Source organism: Mercenaria mercenaria, chromosome 1 (genome assembly GCF_021730395.1).
Source record: "Mercenaria mercenaria strain notata chromosome 1, MADL_Memer_1, whole genome shotgun sequence".
Lineage (NCBI taxonomy): Eukaryota > Metazoa > Mollusca > Bivalvia > Venerida > Veneridae > Mercenaria > Mercenaria mercenaria.
In genome coordinates, this window is record NC_069361.1 from 101,830,702 (window position 1) to 101,851,167 (window position 20,466).

At 33.0% G+C, this 20,466-nt stretch overlaps 1 protein-coding gene across 3 annotated transcripts in view; it reads right to left on the minus strand.

Annotated features, from left to right (window-relative positions):
* Nucleotides 1–20,466, minus strand: part of LOC123563934 (uncharacterized) — a 104,099-nt gene that overhangs the window by 66,641 nt on the left and 16,992 nt on the right. For all 3 annotated transcript variants that reach the window (XM_053518853.1, XM_053518847.1, XM_053518845.1), the window contains exons 8-15: nt 20,200–20,370; nt 17,785–17,828; nt 16,214–16,248; nt 14,634–14,731; nt 10,663–10,830; nt 9,825–9,871; nt 8,526–8,642; nt 3,921–4,040 (exon numbers count right to left, since the gene is read on the minus strand). In XM_053518853.1, coding sequence (XP_053374828.1) covers nt 3,921–4,040; nt 8,526–8,642; nt 9,825–9,871; nt 10,663–10,830; nt 14,634–14,731; nt 16,214–16,248; nt 17,785–17,828; nt 20,200–20,370 — 800 coding nt within the window. The remainder of the gene's footprint in view (nt 1–3,920; nt 4,041–8,525; nt 8,643–9,824; nt 9,872–10,662; nt 10,831–14,633; nt 14,732–16,213; nt 16,249–17,784; nt 17,829–20,199; nt 20,371–20,466) is intronic.

Below are 20,466 nucleotides of genomic sequence, written 5' to 3' on the forward strand. Positions count from 1 at the left end.
TTATTGTCATTGTCTTAAAATGTTTTGAATAAAGCAAATAACAACAGAGGTTAACTAGAAAATGCTTTTGTAAAAACGCGCATGTCTCCCCCAATGCAAAGTCCTATAGGCAAGAAGTCAATAGGAGTCAGGAGCGAAAGTCAAAGAGACACTGATGGTTGGCTGCAATAGGGATCATCTACTTGGCATCTCCAGTCATTCCCGCTAATTTCAACCTCTTGCTAGTGGTTCTCAAGTCACTGTTCAGTCCTGTGACCTTGACCTTGATCAATGACCGCAAATAAATAGGGGTCATTACTGCATGTCCAATCATCTATTAAGTTTCAACATTCTAGGTCAAGTGGTTCTCAAGTTATTCAAAATGATTTACATGAACAGGCCACTGGACCTTGACCTTTAATAGACTGACCCGAAATCAATAGGGTCATCTACTTGCATGTTCAATCATCCTATGAATTTCAACATTCTGGGTCAAGTGGTTCTCAGTTATTGATCGAACTGGTTATCAATGTTCAGGCCCTGTGACCTTGACTTTTAACAGAGTGACCCCAAAATCATTAGGGGTCATCTACTCTGCATGACCAATCATCCTATGAAGTTTCATCATTCTGGGTCAAGTGGTTCTCAAGTTACTGAGTGGAAATGGTTTTCAATGTTCAGGCCCCTGTGACCTTGACCTTTAACAGAGTGACCCCAAAATTGATAGGAGTCATCTACTCTGCATGACCAATCATCCTATTAAGTTTCAACATTCTGAGTCAAGTGGTTCTCAAGTTACTGACCGGAAATGGTTTTCAATGTTCAGGCCCCTGTGACCTTGACCTTTAACGGAGTAATCCCAAAATCGATAGGGGTCATCTACTTTGCATGCACAATCATTCTATGAAGTTTCAACATTCTGGGTCAAGTGGTTATCTAGTTATTGATCGGAAATGATTTTCAATGTTCAGGCCCCTGTGACCTTGACCTTTGACGGAGTGACCCCAAAATCAATAGGGGTCATCTACTCTGCATGATCAATCATCCTATGAAGTTTCAACTTTCTGAGTCAAGTGGTTCTCGAGTTATTGATCGGAAATTGTTTTCAATGTTCAGGCCCCTGTGACCTTGACTTTTGACGGAGTGATCCCAAAATCAATAGGAGTCATCTACTTTTCATGACCAATCATCCAGTTAAGTTTCAACATTCTGGGTCAAGTGGTTCTCTAGTTATTGATCGGAAATTGTTTTCAATTTTCAGGCCCCTGTGACCTTGACCTTTGACGAAGTGACCCCAAAAACAATAGGGGTCGTCTACTCCAGCAGCCCTACAACTCTATGAAGTTTGAAGGTTCTAGATCAAATGGTTCTCCAGTTATTGCTCGGAAATGAAGTGTGACGTACGGACGGACGGACGGACGGACGGACGGACAGGGCAAAAACAATATGTCTCCCCCAGGGGAGAGACATAAATACTCGGAGTAATAAGCTAAAGACAATAGTATGTTCAGCGATATAAAATTTGGATTTCGTAAAGAAAAAAAAAAACAATATTGACTGCTTTATTATTAACGGTGTCATTTTGCAAGAAAATTTTACTATTTTGTTGATATTCGAAAAAAAAACATGTACATTTGTAATGCCATCAGGAATAGTATATGGTATAAATATTAAAGTGTGCACTATTACAAAATAATTCACGAAAGTGTTGAAACATAGAAAACTCTCCGTAAAATAAATTTAATGAGAATGAAACAAGGTGAATCATTGTCTTCTTCACTTTTTTTCACTTCTTTATTAATATAATGTATCAAGATTATTTTGTTTTTGTTGGGTTTAAAGTCACACAAGCACAAATATAGGCAATAAGGAGTCTTTCCACTTTTGATGGAGGAGGCAGAATTATGGAGAGTTTAGTCTTCTCCCGATACAATAATTCGTAAATTAGACATGGTAAATACTGATTTAGAATTATGAAAGCCCCAGGCCTATTAGTTTATACAATTTTAATCAGCGTGATGAACATTGTAATTTTATTAATAAAGATCTAAATGTTTAAAAACGTTTCTACATGACTTCAGATTTTCTTCTTTCCCGAATAATGTCTAAATCTGGAATATGCAAAGTTCTATGTGTAATTATATGTACACGTCCGTTTCGAATGTATACTTTTAAGTCAAATGTCCCGTATGTCGGACCACATCATGATCATTCTAAAGCGCATATATTATCCTTTCGATGAGTTAAAATGATAAATCTTGCTAAATAATTTCTGGTGAATGACAGAAGCAAAACAAATAATATCCAGTTGTTTCCAAAACATAAATACATAACGACTCAAACTTCACTTGTGTTCTTTCTCTACCATTCAAAAAGGAATCATTCCTTTTGGTACCCTTATATCCAACAATAAACTACAACAATAAAATTTCTTACTTGACTTTATTTAGCTCAACAAAACAATTTCTAGCGCAAATGTTGTTATGGAAATTATTGTAACACACTACAATGTCTTACCAAGATCCCTTATTTTAACATGTATATAGAGGATTCATCTAATGAGCTTTCATACTGGCAAAAAATAATACCTTTTGTGTACTTTAATACTAACTTATCTCAACCGTGACCTGTCGTTAAGTCGGTAGAACTTTTGATGAATACATACTTTTGATCAGGAAATAGAATTTTCGCTACGAACGGAAAACCAGACACGAAAATTTTACATCAAATAATAGGTGAGTAGCAAAACGGCTTTACGTTCACAATAGTTATATTTTAAGGTAACACTAAAACTAATTAAATTTCTCATCCTTATATAATCTTCTACATTTGATCAAATTTCACGAAAGTTGGTTTTCAGAATGTAGAAAATTTTCAAAATTAGAGACATATTGTTTACTTAAGAAAAATATATACGTATAACAGAACCTGATGTATTCAAATAAAATAAAAGAGATTCACGAGGGCATAGCTATATTATTTCAACCATGATATGCCTTTTATGTAAGAATGAGAAATACTATTTCTTGGCGCATGTATCGCGCCAAATTGGACGTCGACGTGGTGTTAACGTGACACGTTTTGACAGTAATAAAACACTGCAAGTTTAATGTCTGGAGAAAGAATTTTTGCGAGAGTTTAGACGTGTAATTAATTATTTTGCGCACTTAATATAATATATAGAAACAGAATGTGAGACTTAAGGTAGTTCTGCACGTTTGGATCGAAATTTTTCTACAATGTAGAATTTGATTAAACACTGATTTTTCAAAACTTCAGAATATACCTAGATAATTCAGCAAATAAAAAGTGTGCTTGATTGTTTTCTAGACTGATTTGAAAAATTTGCGCATGTTTTCATAATGGGAGTCTATGGGAAAATCACACCTTTCAAAACATTTTCGCGAATTGAAATTTTTCTACAATGTAGATATTGATGAAACTTCTCAAAGTTGTTAATAAACATATGACCTATAATTTGGTGAAATAAAATGTATAGGTCCTTGTGCTTATTTTTGAGAAATTTGACCATGATTAAAGTAAACCGAATATTTCACGCTAATTTTAAGACATTTCTTTGAATTATTTAACGTGCCATATGTTTTGATATCAAATTTTGACTTTAGAAATAAAGCAACAGTGCCAGTTTAATAAATTTACTCACAAGTTGTCATTAACTCATAAAATGATTTTCAATTCCTTACACCGAATCCAGGCTTTATTCTCGGTTTTTGCGGATAAATGACGTTACGCCATCACTTCCGGTTTATCAAACGTGCAGAACTACATTAAGCGTAATGCTATTCTGTTCTGAAATGTCTTCTACATGAAACAGTATTACGTAAAATAATATGTGTGGCGACGTCAATATTGTCTCGTTTTAAGGAAATTTAACAAGACATTTTTATATTAGAAATTACATTATATATATAATTACTTACCTTCCTCACAATGTTTTCCTGTAAAACCTGACTTGCACAAGCAATAACAGGTCATACTAGCGCCGACGGCTTGGGTTATGTGATCTTTATTGCATGGGTTTGGATCGCAAGGATCTGACTCTGAAAACGCAAAGAAAACAAGTTCTTTCATGTTTATTATCCCCCGCCGATGAAATCGGGAGGGGGTATTGAAATAGCGTTGTCCGTCTGTGCGTCCGTCCATCCGTCCGCAGCCATTTCTCAGTAACAAGCAGGTAGAATTTCATAAAACATGAAATAAACATGAACCAACATACTGCGATGATGCCCGTCAAGTTTTTATCTGGGTCCGCCCCTTATTTCCAGAGTTATTGCCCCTGAAATAGTAAAATATGCACATTTTCACTTTGTGATGCGCCTAGGTCATAAAGTATTTAATATAAATTTATTAAACCTTGCATGAGTCTTTATCATGATATGAACTTGCGCACCTCCTATGTTTCATCTGGTTCCGCCCCCTATTTTTAGAGTTATGGCCCCTGAAATAGTAAAAATGCACATTTTCACATTGTGACACACCTAACCTAAAAAGTATTAAATATAAATTGATGATACCTTGCATGAGTCTTTATCATGATATGAACTTGCGCCCCTCCTATTTTTTGTCTACCTCCGCCCCCTATTTTTAGAGTTATGGCCCCTGAAATAAAAGCCAGACGGGCTCATCAGCGTTCTTTATTCTTTTATTTTTGTTCTGATGAGCCCGTCTGGCTTTTAACTGACGTTTTACTTTGTGATGCACCTAGCTCAAAAGGTATATGATATAAATGGATGAAAACTTGCCTAAGTCTTTATCATGATGTGATCTTGAACACTGGGCATTCTTCTTAAGAAACTTAGCGCTTATTACAGAGTTATTGTCCTTGAAATAGCCAAAATAGTGTAATTTTTGTTTGTGATGCTCATAACTAAAGACGTATATGACCTAGAATAATGCATCCTTTTCATAAAATGTTTGTTGAGGCCATACCCCGTTAAGAGTTTGCAAATACTTGAATTATTATCCCTCATCTGTGACAAATGTACCAGTGGGGACACACCCTGTGTCTTACGGACACATTCTAGTGTTTTTCATTTTTAGTTTTCCATCAATATTTATAATCAACATGAAGTTTGAATATTTTCATTTTTAAAATCTCAGTATGCCTTACCGATGTAGGAGCGAATTTTTTCCAACGTTAAGATTTTTTTCATGCTCTGTGAGCTTGAAGAACATTAGTTTCTAAGACAAACAAGAGAAGAAAAAACACAGGTCACCGAACTAGTTTTATTTTTATAGGGCGTTTTCTTCATATCCCATTTAATGTTATAGGGATTTAATGTCTTACAGGTTAATATGCATACAAGGTGATGTCAGTATTATATAAATATAAATGTCACTAATAAATCTCTTTCATTTTTACATATTGACATAATTACCCCACCCACTTTATTTTCAATGGAAAAATGTATTTAGATCTACAAAAAAATTCTGATGGTAAGATTTTCAAAATATTTTGCAGCTTTAATCACAAACAAAAATACTTCAAAACGGAAAGAAAAAAGGTTGGGGTCACCGTGCATCTAATCGATTTATTAAGAAAAAAACACTGTTAAAACTGGTGAATAATGATATTTTTTGTTCTTTTTGTTTTAATCTATATTTTCTAGATAGAATAAAGTGCTATCTTGAAAACTTTTATTTCAATTATAGCTTATTGTTATATGTATCAATCAGAAAATTTCAAAACCAAAAATGGTCTACTTTCATAGATATTTGAAATTACCTACCCCTACCCCATTGTAAATCTTACATCAATTTTAGGAGCCCTGTTTTCGCGAATACAAGTTTGTTTTTGTTGTTTCCTTCTTCAAATCAACGTAAATATATCGATAAGATATTTTTATGAGGATAACAATGGAAAACCAATAATTTTGAAATTTTGGGTCATGTTTCTAAACAGATTTATTGCACGGCCCATCAGGGCCGGGCATATAGAGGTGGTTTAAGAATGTGCCATGGGTTCGGATTTGCCCATTTTTTCCTTCGAGTCATATTTTCAGATAAATTTTCGTTTGACTCTCGGAAAGTGAATATTCTAATGTGTAATCGCAACAATAATGGAATTGATATTATTTTGATTGTTCCTTCTGGTTTATATTTTGCAATATTTGCAGAATCTGCATTGTATTGAATCGGATTTGATCATTTTCAGGTTATTCGCGCATACTCAGTGAAAATCTAGGAACCATGGGCTACTGGGCCCCTGTTAGGGGTGTAACGATACGCTAGTCTCACGACACAATATGTATCGTGATACAGATGCAACGATATCTAACATACGAAATGAGTACTGTAAGTAAGCATTCAAGTGACAAAATGAAAATAAAAATCAATGTCTCTACTCTTGGAAAGTACTTAAAATTTTGCTTTAAAGTTTAAGAAATTGTAATAAATGATACATTTCTTTAGTTACTATCTTTAACACTGATTGTATGAAAGATACCATTCAATATTTCTAGTTTTGATGTATCGTTTTTGTATTGTCAAATAGGCCTATGATACGATACGTGTATCGCCAAACTAATGTATCATGATAAAATAAATTTCGATATATCGATACACCCATAGCCCTTGCTAATTTGTCCCTGAGTAAGTTGATTTCTAACATCACTGACCATGTTTAAAGCATATAAAGTGCGGGGTTTTTTTGCAACTTTTTGATAAAACATTTCAGGAAAAAAACTTCTCAAAGGCAATGAAAAAATATAAGGGTCCGGCCAGAACCTTTAATCCCCATTACCATTTTTCACAGTTTAATGCTCTCTTTCAGCTTTAAAAAAACAGAAATCGAAAAATTATCTTAAGTGATATTGCTAGCATATTGCAGTTCCACTGGCCAGATAGCTCAATTGGCAGAGCAACCCAAAATTGAGGAAATTACGTATGGTAATTTGTGTTTTGGTAGGTTCCAGGTTCGAATTCTGGTCTGGCTGTGCAAACTCTCGCATTGTGAAGTATATGGGTCACCTGGGGTCAAAAACTAGGTCACTAGGTCAAATCTAAGAAAATACTTGTTTAAACTCAAGAGACCACAGTTTTGGTACAATCTTAATTAGAATTGGCCAGAATTATTTGTTTCCATGAAATCACTATTTAAAACATGTTTACACTGTTCTGGTGTGTTTCTCAGGTAAGCAACATAGAGCCATCTTGGCCCTCTAGTTTTTAATTTCTTCAGGTGACAAGTTTTTAAATCTGGCATGAGTAGCAGTGTGCCACATTTAAAGATCTAGCTTTAACAGCTACAGTTTCTGGTTGTTCTGTTATATTCTCTATCATTCCACTTTCACTATCATCTTTGGTGAAATACAGAAGACTATTACAAACCCTTTGTTTTTTTTTTGGGGCCGTGCGACCATCTATTTGCTGCATCTTGCAGCAATTTTTACTTGTATTTCATATTGTTCAATCATTTAAGTTAAACACTTCTAGTATTAGAACTTTTTTAAAAACTACCCATGCGTTTCTTGGCCATTTAAAAAAGCCATGTGTGAATTTAGATTCAAACAGCTGGAAGAGAAAACCTGTCTAATTCAGTTATGAGTTGGTAACAAGAGACAGGTATCTGTAACGGCTTTGAAAAATATTTGAAAAGAAAATAACAGAAATTCAAAACACAATACGGTCATAAATAAGAGTTACAGTCCAAAGAACAAAAATAATATGAAAGTTGAAATTAATTGATCAAACGTTCCGCAGATATTTTAAACCCAAAAGATTAAAAGATAATGAGAAAAAAATCAAAATCCTCTTTTTGTATTTCTGCATGCGAAAAAGTTTTAAAAGGCGGTTGTTTTTTCCTCGAATGTTATGTAGTGTGGGTAAAAGAAATAGCATGATTATTTCATACCATGCTGTCAAAAGCTTTATAATTAAATTACTAAATTAATTTCTAAACCTTCTAAATACTAATACTAACAACGCTGGACAGAGCAGAAGCCTGGTACCAAGACAAAATAACCGGAAGCGGGCAGAAAATCGACAGTGGACACACGTGCAATCTTTATTTTGTTTATGTATATAAAAAAAAAATTCATTCAACGGCAGTTGCAAGTCGGATGTGGTTATAAGCACTGCAAAGCCTATATTGGCATAGATTTAGTCGTTCTGTTGATATTAAAAAAGCGATAACAACCTTCTCACAGATGAGGATTATGGTGGCACATTTCTGCTTCAAGCTAGCGCAATAATTCGTATGGTGGCATGTTTCTGCCCCGAGATAGCTAGATAACCTAGCAGTGTTAACGATAATTCTAATTTTTGTTGAAAAAAAAAACATTTAATCTAGATTACTCGTACCGTATCTTTTTTTCAATGGTTCAAAGTGAATAGGAGAAATGGTGTTCAATCTTAATAATTTTCCATGTGATAAAACAGTTTAGGAAAAGAAACTCGAACGTTATCATATAATCTATAGTGTCCCATACACCAGGATTGTGCAAATTAATGTGTGCCTAAAAGAGTGGTTTATTTTTGCGATCAATCAATTCAATGAAGTATAGCGTTAGTGCAATTATACTCACGCTTTTCACATAGGGATCCGTGAAATTGGCTAGACAGACATTCGCATATGAAAGTGCCCGTTCTTCTGTTGCTTCTACAGGTAGCCGAGTTTCTACAAGGTGCGGACAAACAAGGATCTGTTATGATACAAATACAATGTCTTATTTTCAAGTAAGGAAAGTCGAACGCTATCACCATATGTGCACAAATACCTATCTTACGAACAAAGGAATTTACAGTAAGAACAGTATCATAATCGTTATAGTAACGATACTTCTTCGATTTAGTTGACATACGTAGCTAAAATAAAATAAATGAGTTATGAAATTTTCATAATCTGCTAACCATACGAGGGTTGTTCTAACTTTATTCCCTCTATGTGCAATTTAGTATAACTCAGTAAAATATGTGCCGTCATATGTCTGCTAGCAACTGTAATTTTTAAAATATAATGACGTCACACAGTTCATAACTACAGATTATTTGATAGCCACAGCAATGTCTTAGACTTTTTGTCGTCAGTAGCTACAATAAAAATTACATCAACATCATGAATATATTTTCATGTTTAAATGGTGTCTCAGTACGACTTTAAGTCAATCGATCATCCTAGCTTAAAAGTCTTACGTGGTCTATAAAAAATGACGTCCCACAAAACATCTAGAAATTTGGGCAAAACATTAAATAGTACAAAAACTTGGGAAAACCAAAAGAAAGCGTTTTATAATAATAATCTCAAAAATAGCTCCGTCATCTATTAGCGTTTAACTTAGTAACTTCACAAGTCATTTACACCATTAAATAGAGTGTTTCATGACTTCCAGCGAACTGAGTGACAAAAGAAATTCCAATATCTACATGCTTCAGTTACTTTTTTATTAACCAAGAGTGATACCTGGTTTAAAATGACTCTTCATATGACACACTTATTTTTATCAAAAAAAGTTGTTCTATATGTATTTAACAAATTTAAAAACTTAATTAAATAATTACGAATCATTTTGTAAACAAAGTCGATGTTATGAAGATGTAACAGGCGCGGGCCGCACATCATACCCCATAACAGTTGATCATAGCACAAACATACTGCATGGACACAATTTCGGGTCTAGGACATACGTAGCAGTGACATTATATTTTAAAGTGATACAAACTTAAGACGGCTTTATCGGCTTCTTTTGAAGTTATGGAATCAGTCTACTTATTTATTGAACGACCCTCAAAGTTAATTCGATCTTTTCGTTACCTTTAATTAACAGTAAATCATGGACAAATTTCATGAAAATATAAGATACATTTTTAATGATATACACACAAACCTGGAGGTTCAATCTCCGAGCTGATACATACTTCTTCGCTCGTTATACTGAAAAAGAATCGTAAAGACGTTTTAATATATTGATGTGCTGTTCCTCACCTACTTTATGTAATGAACTAATACTTCTCGGTGAAAATAATTAGTAACCATGCTGATACCATAGTTACTATTTGAATAATTTATGTATTATCTCGTATTTATTGTTTAAAGGCGCCCCTGCAACAAAGTTATGAATGTCCTCCATTTTGTTTCCCAGAATTCTGGAGGGCGACCCAGTTTTTACGGAAAAACCCTGATTTTGACTGACATCACAATGTAAACAATAACATTCATATGGTCATCAGTTGTATGGAATTAGATCTAGAGGACAGATGTAAATTGAAGATAGAAATAGATAAAATAAAACAAGGAAAAGATACATATGTAACATGAATAATACACAGAAATTACAGGTATTTGTCCGTGAAGTGATATTTATAGTGCTGTTGTATAGATAGTGACATACTTTTACACCAGGTTGAGATAGTAAACTTTTGGTGTTTTTCTTACTTAGCTTTTAACCCTCAGTCAATTCTAACAATATGATACTTCTGTAGAATTTCATTCCTTCCGATACCTTTGAATTAACTATATCTAAAAGTTGTATTTTTACGCAAAAGCAAACTTCATAACATTCGTCATTGGCACTGGTCAATCCTGTTTGTATCATTTGAATTGGTGAAATAATAATAAAACCAATTTCTGTTAGGTTTTGTTACGGGGTGCGTTTCAGCTCAGAAATGGAAAATAAAAGAATGTAATTTTTGGGAAGAAAAGCAGCAAAAATATCTACAAAATACTTGTTTATATCTGTAGCAGATAAGCAGATCTTCTCAACTCCCGGCATGAAATGTGTAAACGACAATATTGCTTTATAAACGGTTTCTCCACTATATGTAACAGCTTCCACCTTGCCTATTGCTGTTTCATCTGTGAAACTTTCAGTAACCTGAATCGTCTTTACTTGACTGAAAAGAGAAGTGTCAAAAATTGCTTAAGTGTCACACCGAAACCAGCGGGGAACAGTATATAGGGCATGCGAAAATGTTAAATGAATTAACTCCATAAAAATTTAACAGATTATTCTTATGTTGCTTCAAAAATTACCAAAAGTGTCGCCTAGCGGCTTATTTTTTTAATATCTGAATAAGTATATATATTTGCTTTCAAAAGGCACATATTTATTAGGAATAACTTACTAATAATAAATATAAAAAGACACTTTAAACAAGATTGATATAAACACAGTGCGTAGATGTGTAGAATGTACTTTCTTACACAGGCTGCATTGTTAGGATCATGTAAAGCGTATGAGACTACCCCTAGAATAAATTTTCGTTTTGGAAATTATATCTGACCAGACCCTTAACATTTATAACAAATATAGAGATGGTATATACCCAAGAAAGTCTAAGGGGAACAACTCTGAATTGACCAATAAATTGAAGCCAACATAAAACATTTGTCAAAAGTAAAGAAAAAGTCAAATCTGTCCTTTTCCCAACAACTGATCAAGCAGACAAGATATGACCTACATTTGTTGAAATCTCTTTTTATTCAATATACCACATGCACACTTTTCTCATGGTTTACACTGACAGTTATTTTATAAGTTGTAGTCAGGCCCTGATAGAAAATTTAGAAGTGCATGAAAATAAAGTAAAATAATGCTTAAATTCTTTTAAAGAAATTTTTAGACGTTAAGGAACGTTATTAAGTTTTGATCTTTTAGCCAAAGTTATTTATTGTTCTAAATGATTATACATAGGTTTAGTTTGTAATACAAATGATTTAGAAGACGAGTATCATTTTATATGTATATGCCCATACTATTCTGATTTAAGACGAAAATATGTCAATAGACAATATCATGTTAGACCATCAGTTTTTAAATATATCCAATTGTTAACTAGTACCAACAGAACCGAACTTATTTATTTGGCTTTATTTGTGAAAGAAGCATTGTGTGCACGTTCTAATGTTCTAAATGTTGAAATTTAAATTTGTTCATCTCCATCGAATATCCATATACAATGTTTATAAAGGTTTATACAATTACTTATTCATTTTCCATTTATATTTGTATAATGTCTTATCCAAACTGTTTATAATTGCACGTTGATACTATTTACGAAATTTATGTGTAGTTTCACGTTGATATTATTTATGTAACTTATGTGTTATAGACAATGTACAATGTACAAGTCTTCAATAAAATATCTGTCTGTCTGTCTGTCTGTCTGTCTGTCTGTCACAATTATTAAATATTAAAATATAAAATGTATATATCCGACAATAAGAAATTACAAAAAAATGTTAAATTGGTATCACTTTTGAGTAGCAACGTAGCTATTGCTACTGCTTACATTCATCACTTCAGTGAAGCATTTCGAAAATGTTTCTTATGCTTTAGTCATTTTGAAGCATTTCTCTTACTGTTCAAGAGTACTTTGCTGCAAATAATGTAACACAAAAAGTCATTGTCATTAAATGAAATTACAACATATTAAGGTAATGGTTGTAATTACAACATTTTAAGATAGCTGATAGGTAATGACCCTCTGCAGTGTATTTTAAGCAATTGAACATTCTACGGAACTACTACGATCATTGCTTTCCATGAAAAACGAATAAATGTTGTAAAAGCATATGGAGATTACTTTATTTGATGATTTTCGTTACAGGTCAACTACCTTAAACACACTAAAAGGTGTTTTATTTATTGTTGTAAACGATTTTAAAGTAAGCGGGTAACTTCAGATATCAACATTAATATACAACTTAAACTGTTTACACAACTTGAAAAAAAAGATTTTTGTTGGGGCCTCTCATTTACAATTATATCAACAATTATCACCTGCATAGTGGAAAATATTGATGGTAAAATGGTATAGGTGTTTGTTTACATTATCAAATCTTTAATAACTTCTTGGGTAAATTTTTGGTATGGTTTTGTAAGTTAATAGTTAATAGTCTCTTTATCTCTGATTTTTTTCAATAGTTTTTAGACTCTTGGCTAGTCTTGAATTTTGACTTTATCAAATGATAAAAGGAAGTTCAGTATAGGTCATTTCAAAGTACTGAAAGTAGACTAAATTTACTCTATAGAATTTATTTTGTTATAGAGACTTTTGATATAGACTATAATTGGGGAAATCCTAAAATCATTGAAAAAGTCAATACAAGAGTTGTCCATTTTGCTTCAGATATTTTGAGAAAGTCATTTTTTTACATGAAGAGGAGGAAAACCATAAATATATTTAGTACATTGATGCACTTAGCTACCATTTCACTCTAAAAAATCTGTAAAGATGAATTTAAATGTTTTAAGTAACATCTCTAACAAATATAAACGGAATTGTTCAGATGAAGTAGAAAATGCTTTCTATAAATGCCACCTTGTTCGGAAATATATGTTTTGTCTTGCAACACATATACTTTGACTGACCACATTCTATTTTGTAGAAAATATTAAACTTTTTTTCAAACATGTATACCGAGTACATCTTGAAACGCAACACTTGGTCTACAGTCAATATTTTTTAACCTGAAAATTGACAAGAAAACTGCACTGACTTCATTTTTCGGGGGTGGGGGTGGGGGTAGTTTTGGATGATAGTCAGGTTTCTAACGATTTTACAATACTACTACACAAACTTCAAATATACATTTACAAGGAAAGTATGAAAATATCGAGGAAAAAACGTTGCGTTTCTAGATGTACTGGGCATATTTTCTCTAAATGTGTTTTCGTTGTGTGTCTAACATACTTATCTGGGTACTCCGGTAAATGAAAAATAATTAAGACTGATGTTTTTTAAACATTTTATTTCTTGTCATTTTGACAGCTCTCCTATACTTTCACTATGCAATATTTGCATGTATTTTAAATGTGCACGGTTTGTAACGCTTTCAACTACCGGAGTACCTGGAGAAATATGTTTTTACACACAATAATCATAAAAGTGATGACAAAATACTTCTGAAAAAAAAGTTTAATATTTTCTACAAAATAAAATATGAACAGTCAAAGTACATGTGATATGCGGCAAAATATGTTGTTTGATAGAGAATAACCGGTCTTGAAAGTGTCTTCAGCCTATCATGAACAGTTTGGTATATTCTTTATGACAAACCAAGGCCTATGTGGTGTAAAAAAAGGAAAACAAACTTTCACACGAGGGGAAGTTTCAAGAAGCTTTACACAAAGCTTAACAACATACAAACAAGTTTACGCTTTCCATAACAACTAAAAATCAATACACATTAAATTTTAATTTCATATATATATCATTCACTTGCTTAAATAGGAATACGAAAAAGAAATTTATTTATTAGAGGCACTTTTAAACACGCAAAATTAATCCAGCAATGATGAACTTGAAGTATTTGTGTGCATGTTCGTTTTACATATTAATATAATTGCAGTTATTAAAATTTGAACTTACATACCATATATTAAAGAATAACTGGTCTAATTTTTCGAATAAATAAGCATTAGCCTATACAAATTTTAAAGTTATCTTCAGATCAAATGTTCAAACATCTGAGCAAAATACAAAGGAAATACGGCTGATACAATGTATTTAAAAGCCTGTTGCTACATAAAATACTGTATTTGTGCTTGAATGGAAGCGCTTACAAAACGTGTGACACAAAACTACACACACAGTCTGTTTTATAATATAAAGATAATAACAGGATACAATTTAACAAAATATTCAATTTTTTAAATGACAGCTGAGAAAAATTCTGTATGATATGAACTTACGCAGCAGACTTCACAAACAATGGAATTAAACACGTTGCAGCTATTTTACAGTTAACAAACTGATCAACCGATGGTATGTCAATGAAATATGGCTTTCCCTGGAATAAAGTAGTTACAAATAATGAATATACGATTAGATTCCGTAATTAATGTAAACCAATATGTCACACGAATATTGAAGAGCGTATGTTATCAGCTCTCCTGAGTCAAAGACTCAAGGTGAGATTTTGTGACCGCTTCATTTCTGTCGACCGTCATGCGACCGCCAACAATTTTCAAAAAAATCTTCTTCAAAACTACTGGGCAGATTTACACCAAACTTCACCGGAATGATCCTTGGGCAGTTCCTTTTCAAAAATACCCAAAGAATTAAAATCCATTTAGAACTGTGGTTTCCATGACAACGAAAGAAAATTTTTCTTCTCAGAAAATGTCACCCAGATTTCAAAAATATTTTTTAAAATTATCTCTAGTAAACCCTCCTCCAAAATTGCATAAGCCGTTCTATTTCCGTGAAAAACATGGCCACCAGGGAACGGGGCTTATTTTCCTTCAATGGCTTTATTGTAAATTTATAAATTCTTCTTGTTCAAAATCACTGGGCAGATTTAGACCAGACTTCGTAGAATGATCGTTGGGTAGCCTCCTTTAAAAGTGGACCAAATAATAAAAATAACCCATTCAGAACTGTGGTTGCCATGGCAGCCGAAAGGAAAATCTTTAAACATCGTCTCAGAAACTATTAGCCGGATTTCAAAAATATTTTGTAGAAATGATTTATAGGTGACCCTCTACCAAAATTGCTTAAACCGTCCTATTTCGGTAAAAAAAAACATGGCCGCCAGGAGGGGGGGGGGGGGGGGAGTTGGCTTATTTTCCCTCAATGGCTATATTGTACATTCCAAAAATCTACTTCTTCAAAGCCACTGGGCAGATTTACACCAAACTTCACAGAAATTATCATTGGAAGGCCTATTTTAAGAATTACCCAAAGAATTAAAATCAATTTAGTTCTTATTTTCCCTAAATGACTACATTGTAAATTTCAAATATCTTCCCTGAAACCTAAAGACCTAGAGCTTAGATATTTGGTTTGTGGCATTGTCTAGGTGACTTTTACCAAGCTTGTTATGATCCCAAGGTCAATATTGAGCCCGCACCGCAGTGCCTTCAATTTTCAGAGTTCTTTGTAGGAAAAAGACCCATAAAAGAATGTTTTTCTCTGAAACCGAGAGGCACCTTGCTTAGATATTTTACATGTGGCATTGTCTAGTGGTGTCCTTTACTAAGATTTTTCAAATCATGACCCAGAGTCTACTGAACTATCGACTTTTTTTAAGATAAGCCTTGAAATTAGGATGACATATACAGTTTTGAACATTGATCAGTGACCATGAATGTGACCTACTGACCTACTTTCTTAATATTTTAGCATCGGTTTGACATTTGAAACATGTAGCTCATATTCCTCAGGTGAGTGAACCAGGGTCATTATGATCCTGTTGTTTTAATTAAGAATAAGCTAAACAAATCTATATAACAGAAGATGATCAAAATATGATATACATATACAAACCTACCGGATGTTTTGTAGACGAGTGGTTGAATGTGTCCGCTGAAGAGGAAATATTGTATTTCATTATTGTTTGCCGTGTATACACTGTTGATATTATTTACTATACACTTATTGAATGGTTTGCCGGTCAATAGTCAAAACTACTGCACCTCATCTGAAGGACCGAGGGTCAATAGGTTTAACTAATGACCGACAAGCTATTCATTTAGTGTTTATTATAATTATGTGACATTAGAAATAATTTTTCATGTGTTTTTTCTTCAAGTTCTTTACTTTCGCTCTGTAAAATTTAGAATTGAACTTTAGACAGCTCAGCGGCAAAAACATTGGACCTGCGACTTATGAACAGAACAGAACAGAACATAGGTTTATTTTGATTTAAGCATGTACAGCTTATCATCAATAATACATACATATGACAATATTACACAAGCATGCAAGTGGCAGGAATTGCATATTAATAAAAGGTGATATCTGAGAGGGTAGTCTTTATACCCTAATATATATATATATATATATATATATATACATATATATATATACAAAGAAACGTCAATAGCTCACGTCAATACCAAGAAGTCTTATCACGATATAACATTGATCATACTGTTCCGAAGTTGTAATGCCTTGATGGTGTAATTTGCTAAACGGTACAATAACTTTTTATTTTTGCTGCTTAATAGTTCTATAAATTTAATCATACTAGGTCTTCGTGTATAATATGTAGGTATATATTGTTTTCTCACGTCTTTATAAGATTCACATATAAGAACAAAGTGGAATTCGTCTTCTATGTCGTTCTTTTGACAAAGTTCACATTTCCGTTGTTCACGTGGTATGTTTCGGTGCCTTCCAAGTTCAATATTAAGTCTATGCGACGACAAACGTAGTTTTGATAAGGCGTATCTATGTTTACTATTGTCTAAAACACTTAAGTAGTCCGATAATTTAAAGTTTGGTTGGATCTCACGAAACAACGATAGCGAGCTAGAAACTCGAACACTTTCTCTCCATTGTGAAATATAAATGTCCTTATGTAAGGAGTTATGTAATCTTACATACTGTGATAGAGAGAACAGTTTTCACATTCCCTTACGCAAAATAGAATCCGCATGAATTAAAAGAATACGCTTGAAATTGAAATTTTATCATATTAATAATACGGTGTCTCTGCTACATAAAACAAAATGTCAGTAAATACGTAAAAAATCATCAAAATAAATTGCTTTATATAAATGGCGGTAACAAATATTTACTTAGTGCAGAAATAAATCAAGAAATAGCAGAATATTTCCAAACACATCATAGATACCAATAAAATTTGTAGTGCTTGATTTTATTTTTAACAAATTATACAGCACCAGACATTCACTCCGTGTATTGTACTGATAAGAACAGAACAGAACAGACTTTTATTAATACCTATAAAAGACTATAATTATATTACTTACCTGAAGTTAAAATTGTAAAACTGAACATTTTAGCCTAGCACCTCTTTCAAGATAACTGGCTAAAAGTCAGTTTTGTTATAATAGATATATGCTTTGTCATTATTCATTAATTCCGAAACCTTACCCTTTACTTCTAATACAAAGCATCGAAGTTCGTCTGCATCAACTCTGAAATAATAAGATTGCTTGAAAATTTCTGGTTATTGTGGAGGATACTAGTATTGCACGTATTATACTGATATTTCTTAGAGAGTCTCTAGATCATTCAAAACCGAAGAGTTTACATTTACATTGTGCTACATAACGTCTGATTAAACATTTTGCAGATTAATAAAGGTATTTTTACAGTAGCATTGACTGAGATAAATTCTGTATTAATAATTGTATGATGATAGTATGTGGTCCACACGAATGTATTCTATTTCATTTCTTGAGGTCTACCTATATAGTATTAAATAATTAATACTTCTTCGTGTCTCAGTCACGTGACCATGATGTTAATCCAAATATCATATTTTCGGATAAACTATAGACAAACGTTTAAGATAAGAGAAGTCTTGAAAGAAGAAAAGACTGAAATTGATGAATTGATGATAAAACTATGGTGTACATTATCTTATGCAGAAAATAATAACGGATACATTCAGTACCGCCTAACATAATTGTCTGTTACATCTTGTGTTTTTCAGAGAGTCTATGGACAGTATTGGTTAGGCCTTGAGATTGAAGTCAGAAGGATCGGGACTCAGTAGGAAATTGCCAATATGTCATGGAAACATCTTTCAAAATAATTAAACTTATAAAAGCATAGATTTATGAGCCCAGACATTATACAATGTACATAATTAATAATGTGTTGTTGTTGAATAAATGTAAAATTTAAAGCGGAACACATTTTTTTTTATTTTGATTTAATGCTTAGCCTTACGTTTTGAGAAAAAAATCAAACAACACCAAATCATAGAAAAAAAAGTTGTTTCACTGTTTCACATGAAGACTGAACAGCATGTAAAACATGTATATTACACTAAGAAACAAGTGTCAGTATACTGATATAAAGATTGAATTCCGGAAAAGGACTGTCTAAAGGGGCCTCACTTCCGGACGCCTTCAAAGAACTGTTACTGTAACGTATATTCGTTTTGATTGCAGTTGCAATAGCGTACGAGTGTTGAAATTTCACATAACTAGGTGAAACACAGTTTTCAGCAATTGTTATTTTTATTTCTTTACAAATGGCATTCATTTTTAAAGGGGGACAACTTTTTCAGAATATTTTAAGTATCGGGACAGTACGGCAGAACATGTAATGGTCAGGTAAAATATTTGTAAATATGTTGTTCGTTTATCAAATATTTCTGTGTTTTGATGATAAACTCTTAAGCCTTGGTTATGTTCACGGCTAAGATACCGTGCTATTCGACAGTCTGAAGTCATTCCTTCGTCCGCCAAGCTCTCGATATAAATACAATGTATTACAGTAAACATAATTTATCTTCACTGTTTATTCGTTTTTAACTCTGTCTAATACATATTCATATACACCTAGACCTCTTTCGCACCTCTCGTATTGATCTACATATCCGTTTTGAACATATCTATGCTAAGAGAACAGATTGACATTATCTCCTAATGTTATACTCTAGCAACAGTGACCGCACGTTTATGATAAATCATTTTTGGTGTAATTATGTATATAAATACGAAGGTTAGATCATTTTCACTTGTATTTTTTCAATTATTATAATACAGGTAGATATTGATTTTCAAAGTTAACCTAATAAAAGCGTTTTCACTACTGGTTTTGCCTATATGGATTGCGTTCTTAATATGTCTGTTTCCCTTTTGATATTATATTCATAGGCCAGTGGATAAGTATATAACGGATCTTACTCTCTAATGTTTCTGCTTTGATGTTCTTCACTTTTTTTTCAAATGAATTTTAAAGGGGAAATGTTTTATTAAAAGAAAAAAAGCATCAAGCGTAAATTTTGTGCATACCTACACTCACACCCCACTAGGTCCGAAAAGTAATGAAAAGGACGTTATTATATATTACTATGTTTATCTCAGGCCGGATTACCCACGTGACTTTTTGGTACCGAACAAATGGGAAAATAGCTCGATTAAGGTCACATTTTTCTCTTTCATTAATACTCGAATAAAATCGTCGAAGGCAAGAAAAAGAGTGCTTTCCTCGGCTCAAAGGGTATGCTAGAAATCTCAGTACTTTTCGCAAACACTTCGGCCAAATTCCAGTGTGCATGCATCCTACTTGGTGTTGGGAGAAGTGTTCGAGACAAAATTGTCTGGCGCTTTGTGTTGAGGCAATCACTCGTTGCCCTATCTTCGACGCTTTTTTTTTTCAAATCCGTCAAGTAATAAGGAAATTATGAGTAAAACTGTTACCTGCATCGAGCGATTTTTACCGTATTTTTGGCACCGAATAGTCAGGTGGACTGGTAACTATAATGCAAGTGTATGAATAGGTATCTGATTCTCACAACAATAATTATATCACTCTTGTACATAGGTTTACCCTGTGCTATCAACAACTCTTGTACATAAAATGTGTTGTCCGATATCGTCCAAAGAAGGTTCCCATGACATAGTTGCGTATTTCACACGGTCACGTGTTTTTTCCTCCTTAATTGTGGATACAGTGATAGGCTCTCGATTACGTCCTAACGGAATGAATTCGTAGATAGTTCTGCAAAATGATTCATCTTTATAAAGAAGAAAGTAAGATACAATGTGATTACCAGTATATCAGTAGTAAATGTACATATCTATACTTTATTTAGCT